Here is a 14,045-nt window from a genome sequence, read left to right as displayed (position 1 = left end):
GGTTCTTGTCGAAACCGGTTGGATAAAGTGTACCAATAAAAAGTGGTTAAAACAAATTGTTTCATTTTATAAAGTTTATAAAATGTGCCACAAAGTATCTGCGAAAAACATTCAAGAAATAAAATTCATGTGAAAAAAAATAAATAGTTCCACCAAGAAATGTCAGAACAAAACTTAAATTGTCACAATATTAATTTTTATGTGTTTTTAACAATAAAATTCAACTTGGTAGACTCGAAAATTCTATATTTGATTTTACAATTAATTAAATTCAAACCCTTATCCGCACCCCAATGGTGCATAGAGCACTGTATTATATAAATACAGTGTTATCTTGATTGTTAACACGAAGGAAAGGTGATCAGCCCTCCGTTTCAGGTACCAGTCCAGGGTAAGATTGCATAAATATTAGAGCGAAAAAATCACTTATATTTATTTGACCCCCCCTGGGAATCGAACCCGGGACCTCCAGAACGGTTGCCGAGCGTGCTGACCATTACACTACGGAGGCGGACATACATTACATAAATTAAAATGGAGTTCTATAAATTAAACGCCAAAACAACAAATAAATTGACTGGAAAAAATGAAATGATGACAAGAGGAAGATTGGCGAATATATTCCGAAGGGTCTCACCGGTCCGCGTCGTTGTCGTTGCGAGCGCGCCCTCTGCCGTCGCTGTTGTGGCGGTGCTCCGCCTGGCAGCGCTGCGAAGACGCCAGCAGCGGGACCAGCTCTCGCCCGGCGCGGTCCAGCACCATCTGACCATAGCTAACTTCAGTATTGCAAACAACGACCTCAACTACTCTCTTATGGTAGAGAAAGTCCAAAAGAATATGGAAACTTGTTATTTATTGTAACTGCAGACAGTTGGTAGAATACCCTTTTGTCACAATGTTTGATTATCCGGAACATTGGTCTGTATGTTCCCGATAGTTACCTAAGACAGCGTCGACATAGATTGTTTCACATTCCTATACACAGGCTTGACTCTGGCCAATATCTGTACCTGACGGATTCTCCAGTTCTTTGGACACGTTGCGCGTTGCAACGAGGATAGCCTGGAACGACTAATTGTGATCGGTAGCCTGGAGGGAAAGAGAGGGAGAGGAAGATCCCCCACACGATGGACCGATCAAATTAAGGCAGCAGCAGGCACCTCGGTGGTTGGAGCGCTACGTGCAGTGCAGTCAAGGGATAACTGGAGAAGAGTCATTGCTTCTGCAAGGGTCACAACCCTCAGCAATGAGAAATAAATCGGAGTAGAAGAAGAATACACAGGACCAACCTGCCGATGGTTATGCCTGTAGGAAGAGCTACCGCTATGTTGAACAATATCTCATTGGATATGGATCTGTTCCATGTGTCTGAAGGAGTTTTCCGAAGCGGGATTCTTCTACACCTTTAGCAATAGTATTCTTGCTTATTTTTTATTTTTGTTAATGTATACGATTTTAATTTAATTTACTGCCATTTACCGCATTTATCGTTTGAATTAAGCTGCATATTTGATACATTTTGTCTGTTTTTTTACACATTTTTTACATTTTCAATTTTCTTACATTCTACGGCAACTTATGGAATAGAAACTATCGAAAGCTTGTGTACCCGATAGCAGGAGAGGTCAATATTGATGAAAAGGAGCCGCTGCCTGTACCTGCATTTCCAGAAGCGTGTACACTCTTTGAAAGAAAACTTTTTACAACACACATTCAATAACCGATGCTGAAAACATACAATTTGCAAAGCCGAAAATATACTATTGACTTAAATTTAAAAATAAAACAGTTAAAATACAAAACTATTTTTTTTAAATTCTATTCAGGTTCGTATTTTTTTTAAATAAATACATTTGCATCTGAAACATGTATTCTTCTTACAATTTTAGCCTACGAATGGTTATGCAGATTGGGAGGACGGTACCTTTACTCGGTCGTATCTATTTGCGTATTGACCTCTTAATCCAGCATTCATTGTTTTCCCGCATTCATAGTTTATTTTAATAGGTCCCTTTAAAAACGATAGATAGAGGTTTCACTGTATATGATAATATGTGAGGCGTTTCCTCTTATTAAGACATTAGATGATGAAACGCATATTTATTTTAATTTTAAGTAAAAGACGCTGCGGATATAACACTGCGTTTATATGATGCAGTGCTCTGTGCACTATCAGGTGCGGAAGAGGGTTTGAAGAAGAAGAAGAAGAAAAGACGCACCCGAATTATGAGGATTTTTTTAAAGAAAAAATGCATTTTATAATCTGTAAATACAGCATTTACTTACTTCGAGTTGCCGTGCTGGCGTTGTATTAGTGGAAAGGTGTCAAAAAGGCGGTCGCCTTCCTATGCGGAGTCTTCGCGACGCCTCGGTGTAGAAAGGCGTCCGGCATTCTGCAATACAAACAATCTCATAGAAATAGTCCAAATGAAATACAAACTATCTCACAGAATAGTGCAAATGAAATACAAACTATCTCACAGAATAGTGCAAATGAAATACAAACTGTCTCACAGAATAGTGCAAATGAAATACAAACTGTCTCACAGAATAGTGCAAATGAAATGCAAACTGTCTCACAGAATAGTGCAAATGAAATACAAACTGTCTCACAGAATAGTGCAAATGAAATACACATTCACATTCTTTGAAAATGCCATAACTAGGCGAAACAATTGTCACAATATCAACTTTTATGTGTTTTTTTAATAAAATACAACTTAGTAGACTCAAAAAATCTGTGTTTAATTTTAAAATTAATACATAAACCAAGTTCTTGACTAATCTTCCTACAGACTCAAAAAATTGAAGACATTAAAATGCTAAAAAATGAATTGAATGGATTTTATACATCGCTCACTCCTTTCAACAATGTCAAATATCAAAAAACTTGATTTTTCAGGAGATCATTTTTAAAGTTTAAAAATATAATACAATGTATTAAAAATAAATATCAAGCCACTTATTGAACTTTTCACTGTACAACAGATCTTTTTAGGTAAAACCTGAATGTTTTTTCTAAATTTGAAAAATATTTAGTATATTTAAAAAAAAATTAAACAATACCTTTTCTTCAAAATGCAAAAACAACACTTTCTGCCCTGTAGCGGGTAAATATTAAGTTGAAAATATGCCGCTTTTACTGGGATATAGTACATTTTCTGGGCATGACGACCATCGTTCGGGAAGTCGTCCTGCTCAACACCTTGGTCATTCTCCAGCCCATGGGATCAAGAGGAAGGCGTTTTAATGTGTCGGCTCATCTTTTCCCCGCTCCAGACTCGAAAGCCCGAGATCGATTGACGACGTTTTAATCCATTTTTTTTTTATATCATTATCATCATAATCTTATTATTATTATTATTATCCATGTCTTTATAAGCGCCCTTGAGGTAGTATTTTACGAAAATGGCGCTATACAAATTATCCAAATTATTATTATTATTATTATTATCCCGAAAACATGCACAACTGAAAATTGACTTTTTTTTATATATGACGTTGTTGAAAGGAGTGAGCGACATGTTTTACATGTTAATGAAAGAAAAAAATATATACTAAAAATAAATTGTATTACCAACAAACATAAATAATAAGTGTAAGTCCCTCTCCAAGCACAAGAGCTCAGTCTCTTTATTGGAGAGAACTGCGTTATTAATTTTAAGATTTTAAGTAGAAATGTATAGAAAATTAATTGCAAAAACTTTTGTAACCATGTTAAATAAAAATAAATAAAAAGTCTAATTAAAATATAGGCAGGAGTTTCGAAGTAACCTTCAATATACAGTCGCGGTAGAGCACTTAGTTACGCCTGGTTTAGCAGGCGAACCACGGCTTACTTCTAGCGATAATAGTCGAAAATGTCTACTCACATCTGATTTGAGCGAATGCGCCGTTAAAATGTCCAATTTTTATGTGTTATTTCAAATCGGCGACGCGAGAACGAAAAACCGGACACCGCCAAGTGACAGTTCAAAACAGAAAACTGCAGGAATCTGCTTTACCGACGTGGCTTGTAATTTTTCGCTTTACCGACAGATTGGAGGGAATTTAAAAAAAACGGGGACGTATACGGTTTTATTTCATTATTTTAAATTCTTTGGCATTTCACAACATAATATAAATATAAGTACAAAAAAATATAAATATATTAATACAAAAAAAGATTCCACAAAGGCATGGACTGTGTGTGGGTATACATAAACTGACCCATTATTTTTGTCCTCAAAACGGGACATATACCAATTTTTACGTAATAGTATGTTTATTCACAGAAAAGCCTGGAGACAGTTTGTGGACTCCATACGCTCCACCTAGGGAGCGGATATGGTTTAGTAATAATAATAATGTTTATTCAAGAAAACACGTATTTATTCATATTTTTTTATGTAGGTATTAATAAAAAGAAAAGCAAGGTTTATAAAGAAAATAAGAGGCATAAATAATACAAATATGAAAAAATTATGTTGTTTTATATTTTTCTGAAGAACAAATTAATTTTCTTGAATCTTTTATAAATTTTATTAAGTGGGTTTTTCTTTTATAAATTAGTAAGTCTTTGCACATGACTCACCAGCCACCTGCTGCAGCCATATGCACCGAAATCCCGCTAGGATTTGTTGAAAAAACACATTTTGCTTGGCAAGAAAATAAACATCAATGCAGTTAGTCATTTTTACCAAGTCAATAAATATATTCTACTTTAATCCAAGTAATACCAAGTTTAATCCTTTAGGATGTTTTCAGGGCAATATTAAGCTAGTAAGATATCAAACAGTCAATGATCACGTTTTTGTAAAAAATGCACTCGGTCTACCAAAAATCGAAAAACATGGCAAGGGGTCTACGAAAAAGTTTGAGAACCTCTGTTTCAAATGAATGATCAAACAATTTGTTAGAATTTGTAAATAAAATTATGGGGGCTGTATCATACATCATTCCATTACGCTTATCAGACAGTTCAAAATACTAGTTTAATGGGACAAACTATATAAAATATTCAAATTTAAAAGGCAGAATGATAGGGGAAATGTATTATTACAGTTTTTGCATTTATTATATTTATATAAGTAAATGCTTTTATTATTTACCTTGCTTATTATGTACAAGGTTTATAGATCATTAAAGAATTTTCGTTTCTTCTAACTAAATAAATATGTTTTTTTTACAACATTTTGATTGGTCCAAATACTTGTTCACAAAATCTGGATTATCTCCAATTACAGGAGTTATTTTCATATTATTTTTTGACATATCATCAAAGATGAAGAAGAATATGGAAGTCTGGGTATTTATTTGAGTTTCTGCTCAATAAAAAGCTTCTTTGCATCTCACCAATAGATGTCTCTAGTGAAGTTATAGTGATTCAAGAATTATGTTCAATCGGGAACTTGACAGCATTTGCTCATTGCTGGGGGGAAACCACGTTGCACTCCTCAAGAGAAGGCGGACTGCTGACTGTCCTCGGCAGACCTACCGTTCCACTAGAAGAGGGTTAGACATTTGTATCCTATGTTAGTTTATCTTACCAATATCCTTCACTAGTTTTATCATGTGTAATTATAGTTATCTGAGAAACAGTTTATTTAGTATGAAGATCTATGATAGACGTTTGAATGGTGACATAAGGAGAGAATGCAGGCTGAGGTAAGAATAATCCATCAAGCTAAGAGTATGTTTCATATTATTTTATGAACGTGTTGGACAGTTTGGACACGTGGAATGAATGAGTGAGGAAAGAATGATAAAACAAATATACATTTACAACATTTTGAGTGTGCCCAAATACTTGTTCGCAAATCTGGATTATCTCCAATTATAGGAGTTATTTTTCATATTATTTTATGAAAAATAATAATATGTAATGTAACTCCTAATTGGAGATAATCCAGATTTGTAAACATGTATTTGGACACACTCAAAATGTTGTAAATAAATTGGCCAAATTATAAGTTAAAAATTAAAAGGATATTTTCTAGCGTTTCTGGGGTATGTGAATATAATCCAGGATTGGGACCACACATTCAAATGAAAGAGTTTCTGCTTAATAAACGGTTTTTTCCATCTTATCATGGATGTCTACAGTGAAATTCTAGGATTTCAAGCATTTTGTTTCGAATAGAAGGAGCCATTTCTTTGTAATGTAACATGTTACGATGCGACCATTCGTCTGTAAAGTCAGTACAGCAAGCCAAGTTGTCCATTCATAGTCGGAGGGCTCGCCGCAAACGATGTTATGATGAATAACTTGGTCAAATAAATATTAGAATATTATTTATATAGAAGGCAATATATACAAAAAAATATTGAAAAGGATTTCATTAATATTCATTCAAACATATATTTTTTTAAAGAGAAATATTTGTGTTTTTATTATTTACAAAAGTAATAAATAAAATAAATAAAAACCCTTATCCACACCAAATGGTGTATAGGGCACTGCTTCATATAAACGCAGTGTTATCTTGATCGTTTACACATGAAGGAAAGGTGATCAGCCCTCCGCTTCAGGTACCAGTCCAGGGTAATATTAAATAAATATTACAGTGAAAAAATCACTTATATTTATTTTACCCTTCCTGGGAATCAAACCTAGGACCTCCAGAACGGTAGCCGAGCGTGCTGACCATTACACTACGGAGGCGGACGAAATACTTCAATATAATACTATTTCTGTGAGCCTAAGCGGCTCATTATTATAAATAGGTATCAAATTGTGGTAGAGTTGGTTCGAACCGAAAAACTCTTGACTCAAGAGTCCGCGACACTAACCACGGGACCACAACCCTACACAAAGTGTTTGAAAGACGTTTTAGTGATGGAAAGAATTTTGCAAAATAAAATGGGATTAACCCTTACTGGTCCAATGGGGAATCTCATTCGACATGGATTTTTTCCTCTTAGGTCCCATGTCGGATGTTATTGGACATTTTTTTCATCTTAAGTATTATTTTTTTAAATTCCAAGCTTACATTTTTGTCACTCGTATCTAATACAACAGTATGTGGAGCAGAGGACAAAAGATTTTTTCCAATTGGATTGTAACTGAATACCTAGATATATTTTTTTTAATTTTGGGGGATTAATAGATTAATTTTTTTAATCCTGTCCGCCTCCGTAGTGTAATGGTCAGCACGCTCGGCTACCGTTCTGGAGGTCCCGGGTTCGATTCCCAAGGGGGGTAAAATAAATATAATTGATTTTTTCACTGTCATATTTATTCAATATTACCCTGGACTGGTACCTGAAGCGGAGGGCTGATCACCTTGCCTTCATGCAATTAACGATCAAGTTAACACTGCGTCACTACGATGCAATGCCCTATGCACCATTGGGTGCGGATAAGGGTTTTATTTTTTGTATTAATTTTGGGGGACCGGAAAGGGTTAAAAATAGGATAAAAGTAAGTTTTTGAAGAATTTTCAAGCTAGATAAATATAGGAATAATTTAATATTTTCGACTCACCAAGATTCATTGGGCTATCGCATTATTCCGAGTACATACTTTATATACAAACGAAACGGTAGCGAAAGTACGGTTATGGATACTTTATACTGAAAGCATTCAAAGTTATGACTTACTGAACAATCACAGAACACACTAGACTCAGATTACTAAGTCTATTGTTGCCTCTGCATAGTAAAATATACCAATTTAAATGCAAATTGCGAGCCAAACAGTGAAACTTTTAGCTATCAAAATGAATCCGCGGCCCGGGCGTCACGCAATTCACGAGGTGTTCCATACAATTAACACATTTTTCTATAAAACAAACTGGTTTTTATTCCGCAATAATTTAAAACATAACATAACACATACCTTTTTAAATATTTACTACCAATACAGACATATCGATGACAGATGACAGCCGATCGTGAATCATTACGCACACATACACAGACACATATTGCACATCATCCATGATACACATGCATCGTACGTTGAGTGCTACCAGTAGTAAAATTAGATCATATTCAGGGAAACAAAAAGCCACTTTTGTAATTTTTAATTCTAAATTCGAAGTAAGGTATTTTCACTTTTTTTTTTAAATAGAAATGTTAATAATATTAGTAAATAACCACTCACCGAGATTTTTATGTCTACCGGTTTCGAGACGTACCCGTTTCTTCATCAGGACAATCACTACCACAGCATGCAAACAATACTACCCTTCCCCACCAAAGCACCATTTATACACTTAAAACTACACAAAATGTTTAACACATGCGATTTTTGGTCGACCCGAAGACCAACATGCACTAAATGTTTCAGCACAAACATGCGTTACGAGCCGAGGTTAAACATGCAAAGTATTTTCATTGAGAAAAAATACTGAATTTGACATACGAACCGACTTTTTTTTACATACTCTTCGTTTTGATAAAATCAATCCTTTCATACTTTTTATTTTCAAAATTTGCTATATTTCTATAAACATACAAAACCACAGTTGGGACAAATTTTCTGCTGAGCTATCTCTCTTTGGCTTTGAACTAGGCTTTTATTAATTTAACACAATGCTTCAGCTTAAATTTGTGCCCGTGATGCGACAACAATATCAGCTTTGTCACCAAGATTGAGAAAGCTGGAACAACTGAGTAGGTACTAACATTAATAAAGTAGGGAAAAAATTCCCCACCACAGGTAGCCCCATTTTGACAGAAGAAATCGGAACAATAATAAAAATGGCGGCTTCCTCAGCGCGGAGTCAGGCGCTCTCGTTATACAAATTATTACTGAGAGAATCGGAGAAAATATCAGCTTATAATTTTCGGTAAGTTATCGAAACGTTATTTTCCAGATGTAGGAATTTCCTCGTCACCTTTTGTTGTCATTTTCATCGCAATTTTTGCGTCCGACTCGACAGTCAATTTGTTGCCTTTTCATAACATCGGCGGTAAATTTGAATTAAAAGTGTATTAATTTTTTAAGAACTAGCTTTTGATATTCCATTTTATGACTTATGTAATAAATAAGGTTAAAATCACTTAAAGTGTGTTGTTTAGTACGTTATGTACTTGTTTAATATAAAGGTTTTTTTGTTTGTTAATAAATACAGGATGTACGCAATCAGGAGAGTCCGCGATGGCTTTAAAGATAATAAAGAAATATCTGACGATGAAATTATAAGAAAACAAGTCGATTTTGCTCAGAAAAATCTAGAACTGATAAAAAGACAGGTTAGTATTGTACAAGTCTTATCTAAACAATAAAGATGAAATATTTTCAGTTAACTTTGTAAATATTTTTATATTCTCCATATTATTAATATTTAAAGCATTTACTTTGTGGTTAGTCATTATTACTTTTATATTTTTGAACAAAATATTAGTAAATATACACAGTGCATGTTTGACCTCGGCTCTTGATGCATGTTTATGCTGCAACCCCTAGTGCATGTTGGTCTTCAGGTAGACCAAAAACGCATGTGATACACATTTTGTGTAGTTTTAAGTGTGTAAATAATGCTGTCCGCCTCTGTAGTGTAATGGTCAGCACGCTCGGCTACCGTTCTGGAGGTCCCGGGTTCGATTCCCAGGGGGGTCAAATAAATATAAGTGATTTTTTCACTGTAATATTTATTCAATATTACCCTGGACTGGTACCTGAAGCGGAGGGCTGATCACCTTTCCTTCGTGTGTAAACGATCAAGATAACACTGTGTTCATATGAAGCAGTGCCCTATGCACCATTGGGGTGCGGATAAGGGTTTTATTATTAATAATGCTATGGTAGTGAAGGGTAGTAGTGTTTGCATGCTGTGGTAGTGATTGTCCTGACGAAGAGACGGGTACGTCTCGAAACCGGTAGACATAAAAGTCTCGGTGAGTGGTTATACACTAATATTTCTATCATTTTTGTGTAGTAAAAATTCAAAGTAATATTTTTTAATAAACGATATATTTGTTTGGAAAATATTTTATATAAATAAATGAATTATCTATTTTTATTTTCAGGCACTGATTGGGAACATGTACTCCTCGAATAAACTAGTTGTAGAGAACGAAGCAAAGAACTAACAAATTATTTTAAAAAATTAAAAAAGTTATGGTATTTCAAAAACAATTAGAAAATTTTGATATTTTTCAAACTAACACCATGAAATAAATGAAATAAATTAAATAAATCTAGTTATGTAATTAAAATTGTTTTTTTTATTTGTGTACAATATTTTAAGTGTGTCCAAATACTTGTTCACAAATCTGGATCATCTCCAATTATAGGAGTTTTTTTCGACTTCTCATCAAAAATGAAGAAGAATATAGAAGTCTGGGCATTAACGGGACTGACGACCGTCAGGCTGGTTTAGGTCATCACTTTACACGCGTGTAACATTCACCAATTCTACCCATTATTGACAACCACATTAGTCAAATTCTTGGAAGTTTTATACATATGAACCAATTTCGAAACGTTGTTCTTGTATCACTAGAGACATCTATTGGTGAGATGAAAAGAATTATTTATTTATTCTATCAACATCTTTTGTTATCATAACGTCATAAATCAAAAATCTAAATTTTCAGTTGTGCATGTTTTCGGAATGCCCAAAAAATGTACTATATCCCAGCAAAAGCGGCATATTTTCAACTTAATATTTACCCACTACAGGGCAGAAAGTGTTGTTTTTGCATTTTGAAGAAAAGTTATTGTTTAATTATTTTTTTAAATAATCTAAATATATTTAAAATGGAGAAAAAACATTCCGGTTTTAGCTAAAAAGATCTGTTGCACACTAAAAAGTTCAATAAGTGGCTCGATATTTATTTTTAATAAATTTTATATTTTTAAACTTTTAAAAACGATCTCCTGAAAAGTCCTTTTTTATGTATAATTATGTTGAAAGGAATGAGCGATATGTGCATTCGCGCGAAAATTAATTCTATCTGTTTTAAAAGTAATAGTCGAGCGCAAGAAAAGCCTCTAGATTAGGAATCTAGCAAAGTTCCTACCTATTTTTGTACCTACCTACGTACGCACGTTGGTAAGATAAAAAATTATCATCATAGACAAATAATGATACAGTACCTACGTCACAATATTCTATTAGCCTATGGTACACATTTTTTCCATGGCTAACTTTTTATTGACTGTCAATAGCAAATGTCAAAACATCTGAACGTCAATGTTGATAAAGTTCTGTATTTGTATTTTTTGTAGCGGTTTACGGTGTTATAATTGTTTGAATCCTAGAAAAATTCATATTTAAACATTAATTTACTTACGTAAACGGTACATACATAGTTAACGTCAAACAACTACTTTAGTAATGCCTAAGGTATAGTTTGAATTCAGTCTGATGCATGTTTAATATTTTGTACCGTATACGAGCGTTTCTTGTTTTAAAATTAAAGATTTTTTAAAAATAATTAATTAAAAATACGAAACAGCTTCTACCCCCTCTTCAACCTTCAACGTCCCAAGGACCCAACTCAAAAATTTAGAATCAGCTTCACATACGGTGTTTGAAAATGATGCGGAATGCATCGAAACACGTGTCACAGTGGATTTTTAAAAAAAAAGTAGTATTTAATCGGCGGGTATGTCCAATTCCGCAGTGTAATGGTCAGCACGCTCGGCCACCGTTCTGAAGGTCCCGGGTTCGATTCCCAGGAGGGATCAAAGAAAGAAATAAAATTGTTTTTTCACTCTAAAATTTATTCAATCTCTGGACTGATACCTGAAGCGAAGGGCTGATCACCTTTCCTTCATGTGTTAACGATCATGATAACACTGTGTTCATATGATGCAGTGCCCTGTGCACCATTGGGGTGCGGATAAGGGTTTGAAGAATTATTATATAAAAATTGTGATGTTTATATTTAACAATTAGTTTTTATTTCAAGGTCTTATGTTGGTAATCCAAGAAACAGGACACCATGAATTTTGATTATCCGGAGGTCGCGTTTATTGACTGTGGCTTGATGAAAAAGAAGTACAAAACTCAAGAAACCCAGACTGCACTAGTCGGAGATGTTACTAAGGCTCCTGCTGTTAAAGCGTTTTGCAGTATTGAAACCCAAACTGACGATATACTGGACTTTCCCTTCCCGGGTATCAAATGCCTCAAATCGGAACCGAGTACTAGCGGCGGAAGCGATAATAAGGACTACTATGATGATTCGTTCGGTGATGATTTTTTCTCTTCTTCTTGCGTAAATATCAAAGAGGAAGTCCTGGAAAAATATTCTACACATGGTAATATATTAGCATTTTTTAAATAAAATTTCCATAAAATAAAACGTTGTATACTAGATATTCGAATGGTGGTGTATGGTAAGGATGCAAGGCTAATAGTGGGGACTGACCGGAGCATTTCGTCGTAACATCGCTCGCAGCGAGCATCCGAAACTATGGACGGAGCGCTCGGCTCGCTGTACTGACTATACGAATGCTCGCATCGTAACGTGTAAAATTTAATCTATTTTTATTATGTGATTGGAAATAATCCAGATTTTGTGAACAAGTATTTGGACATACTCAAAATGTTGTAAATAAATTATCTGGTCAAATTATAAGCTTAAATAATAAAAATAAAAATCATATTTTCTCGTGTTTCTCATGTGTGTGATTATAATCCAGGATCGGACCTCACATACTAATATAAGAGTTTCTGCTCAATAAAAACCTTTTTTTTGTCTCACCAATAGATGTCTCTAGAGAAGTTCTAGTGATTCAACAATTATGTTTTTAAAATTGTTTCATATGTATAGAACTTCCAATAATTTGAGTAGTGTGGTTGTCAATAATGGGTAGAATTGGTAAATGTTACACGTGCGAAAAGTTATCACTCAAATCAGCCTATGACGGTCGTCAGCCCCGTAAATGCTAAGGCTTCCATATTCTTCTTCATCTTTGATGCGATGTCAAAAAATACAATTTATGCTGTTAGAAATTCGATGTACGCTGATAATAAATAAAGATTGCACATTTTGTCATGTAAGTGAATAAATATTTTTTTACAGATGAATTCGAGAATAAAAAGAAACGAAAAACGAAAAGAAAAATCCTCCTGAAGCCGCGGTCTAAAATCAAGGTCACGGAGGATAACCCCAACCCGTACAAGTGTGCCGATTGTGACTATTTGACTAAGAAGAAAAGCCGGCTAACGAGACACATGCTCATACACAGCGAAGTCAAACCGTTCCAGTGTTCGGTGTGCTCTTACAAATGTAGGCAGAAAGGCAATCTGACGCAGCACATGCGCCTGCATACGGGTGAAAAGCCCTTCCTGTGCTCCGCTTGTCCATATAAAAGCCTAACCAAAGACTCGCTGAAGAATCACATGTTGTCTCACACCGGCGAGAAACCGTTCCCCTGCTCTGATTGTACTTTAAAGTTCAAGACAAAATCGCAGCTCAAAGGACATTCTCTAACTCATCTAGCCGAAAAACCCTTTGGTTGTTCTATGTGCGCTTACAAAACCATCAATAAAGTCAGTTTAAAGTACCACACGCTCACCCATACTGGAGAGAAGCGGTTCGCCTGCGCCATTTGTCCTTACATGTGTATCACCAAGAGCAAGCTGAAGATACACCACAGCACGCATACTAACGACAAACCATTCGCTTGTCAGATTTGCTCAAAGAGGTTTATCATCGAAAGTTTGTTGAAAAAACACATGGTAACACACACTGGCGAAAAACCGTTCCTCTGTACGTACTGTCCGTACAAATGTTCGACCAAATTTTCATTGCAAAGACACATGCAGATGCACGAAAGAAAGAAAATGGCAGAATGTAATTCTTGATCACGTTTTTAATTAGTTTTAAGTCTGATTCAACTTCTTAAGACCCGTCACTATAAATCTACACAGGTTGTAATAACGTAACATAGTACTGACCTTCAACTTTTAAATATATATATATATATATATATATATATATATATATATATATATATATATATATATATATATATATATATATATATATATATATATATATATATATATATATATATATATATATATATATATATATATATATATATATATATATATATATATATATTTACATAAATTTATATATTTATGTGTGTAATA

The 14,045-nt window shown here is 34.3% G+C and overlaps 3 protein-coding genes across 9 annotated transcripts in view; 2 read left to right on the top strand and 1 right to left on the bottom strand.

Annotated features, from left to right (window-relative positions):
* Positions 1-7,925, bottom strand: part of LOC148305867 (uncharacterized) — a 29,716-nt gene extending 21,791 nt beyond the window's left edge. For 2 of the 7 annotated variants that reach the window (XM_088265912.1, XM_088265915.1), the window contains exons 1-3: positions 7,820-7,925; positions 2,287-2,393; positions 638-762 (exon numbers count right to left, since the gene is read on the bottom strand). In XM_088265912.1, the coding sequence (XP_088122038.1) occupies positions 638-762 (125 nt within the window). In that variant the 5' untranslated portion in view covers positions 2,287-2,393; positions 7,820-7,925. Of the gene's footprint in view, positions 1-637; positions 763-2,286; positions 2,394-3,872; positions 3,987-7,465 lie in introns of those variants that run through there. The other 5 variants (XM_088265913.1, XM_088265917.1, XM_088265914.1 and 2 more) reach the window with 4 other exon arrangements.
* Positions 7,926-8,621: 696 nt separating this feature from the next.
* bcn92 (LYR motif-containing protein bcn92) lies at positions 8,622-10,146 on the top strand. The gene is made up of 3 exons (XM_088265918.1): positions 8,622-8,774; positions 9,060-9,180; positions 9,958-10,146. Exons 1-3 carry the CDS (start codon positions 8,686-8,688, stop codon positions 10,018-10,020), a joined length of 273 nt encoding a protein of 90 aa, XP_088122044.1. The 5' UTR covers positions 8,622-8,685; the 3' UTR covers positions 10,021-10,146.
* Positions 10,147-11,116: 970 nt separating this feature from the next.
* Positions 11,117-13,843, top strand: LOC148305865 (uncharacterized). The gene is made up of 3 exons (XM_088265976.1): positions 11,117-11,279; positions 11,848-12,199; positions 12,967-13,843. Exons 2-3 carry the CDS (start codon positions 11,881-11,883, stop codon positions 13,749-13,751), a joined length of 1,104 nt encoding a protein of 367 aa, XP_088122102.1. The 5' UTR covers positions 11,117-11,279; positions 11,848-11,880; the 3' UTR covers positions 13,752-13,843.
* The last annotated feature ends 202 nt before the right edge of the window (positions 13,844-14,045 follow it).

Source organism: Brachycentrus maculatus, unplaced genomic scaffold (assembly GCF_059751285.1).
Source record: "Brachycentrus maculatus isolate JH-2025_06_01 unplaced genomic scaffold, ASM5975128v1 h1tg000259l, whole genome shotgun sequence".
Lineage (NCBI taxonomy): Eukaryota > Metazoa > Arthropoda > Insecta > Trichoptera > Brachycentridae > Brachycentrus > Brachycentrus maculatus.
Note: the sequence above shows the minus strand (reverse complement) of the source record. Positions and strands in the feature narration are given on the sequence as shown.

Excerpts from the sequence above, each read along its gene's own strand:
- bcn92 (XM_088265918.1), top strand. The coding sequence starts at position 8,686 with ATGGCGGCTTCCTCAGCGCGGAGTCAGGCGCTCTCGTTATACAAATTA. Across the intron at positions 8,775-9,059 it reads ATATCAGCTTATAATTTTCG|GATGTACGCAATCAGGAGAG; the intron begins GTAAGTTATCGA and ends TAATAAATACAG. Across the intron at positions 9,181-9,957 it reads TAGAACTGATAAAAAGACAG|GCACTGATTGGGAACATGTA; the intron begins GTTAGTATTGTA and ends TTTTATTTTCAG.
- LOC148305865 (XM_088265976.1), top strand. The coding sequence starts at position 11,881 with ATGAATTTTGATTATCCGGAGGTCGCGTTTATTGACTGTGGCTTGATG. Across the intron at positions 12,200-12,966 it reads GGAAAAATATTCTACACATG|ATGAATTCGAGAATAAAAAG; the intron begins GTAATATATTAG and ends ATTTTTTTACAG.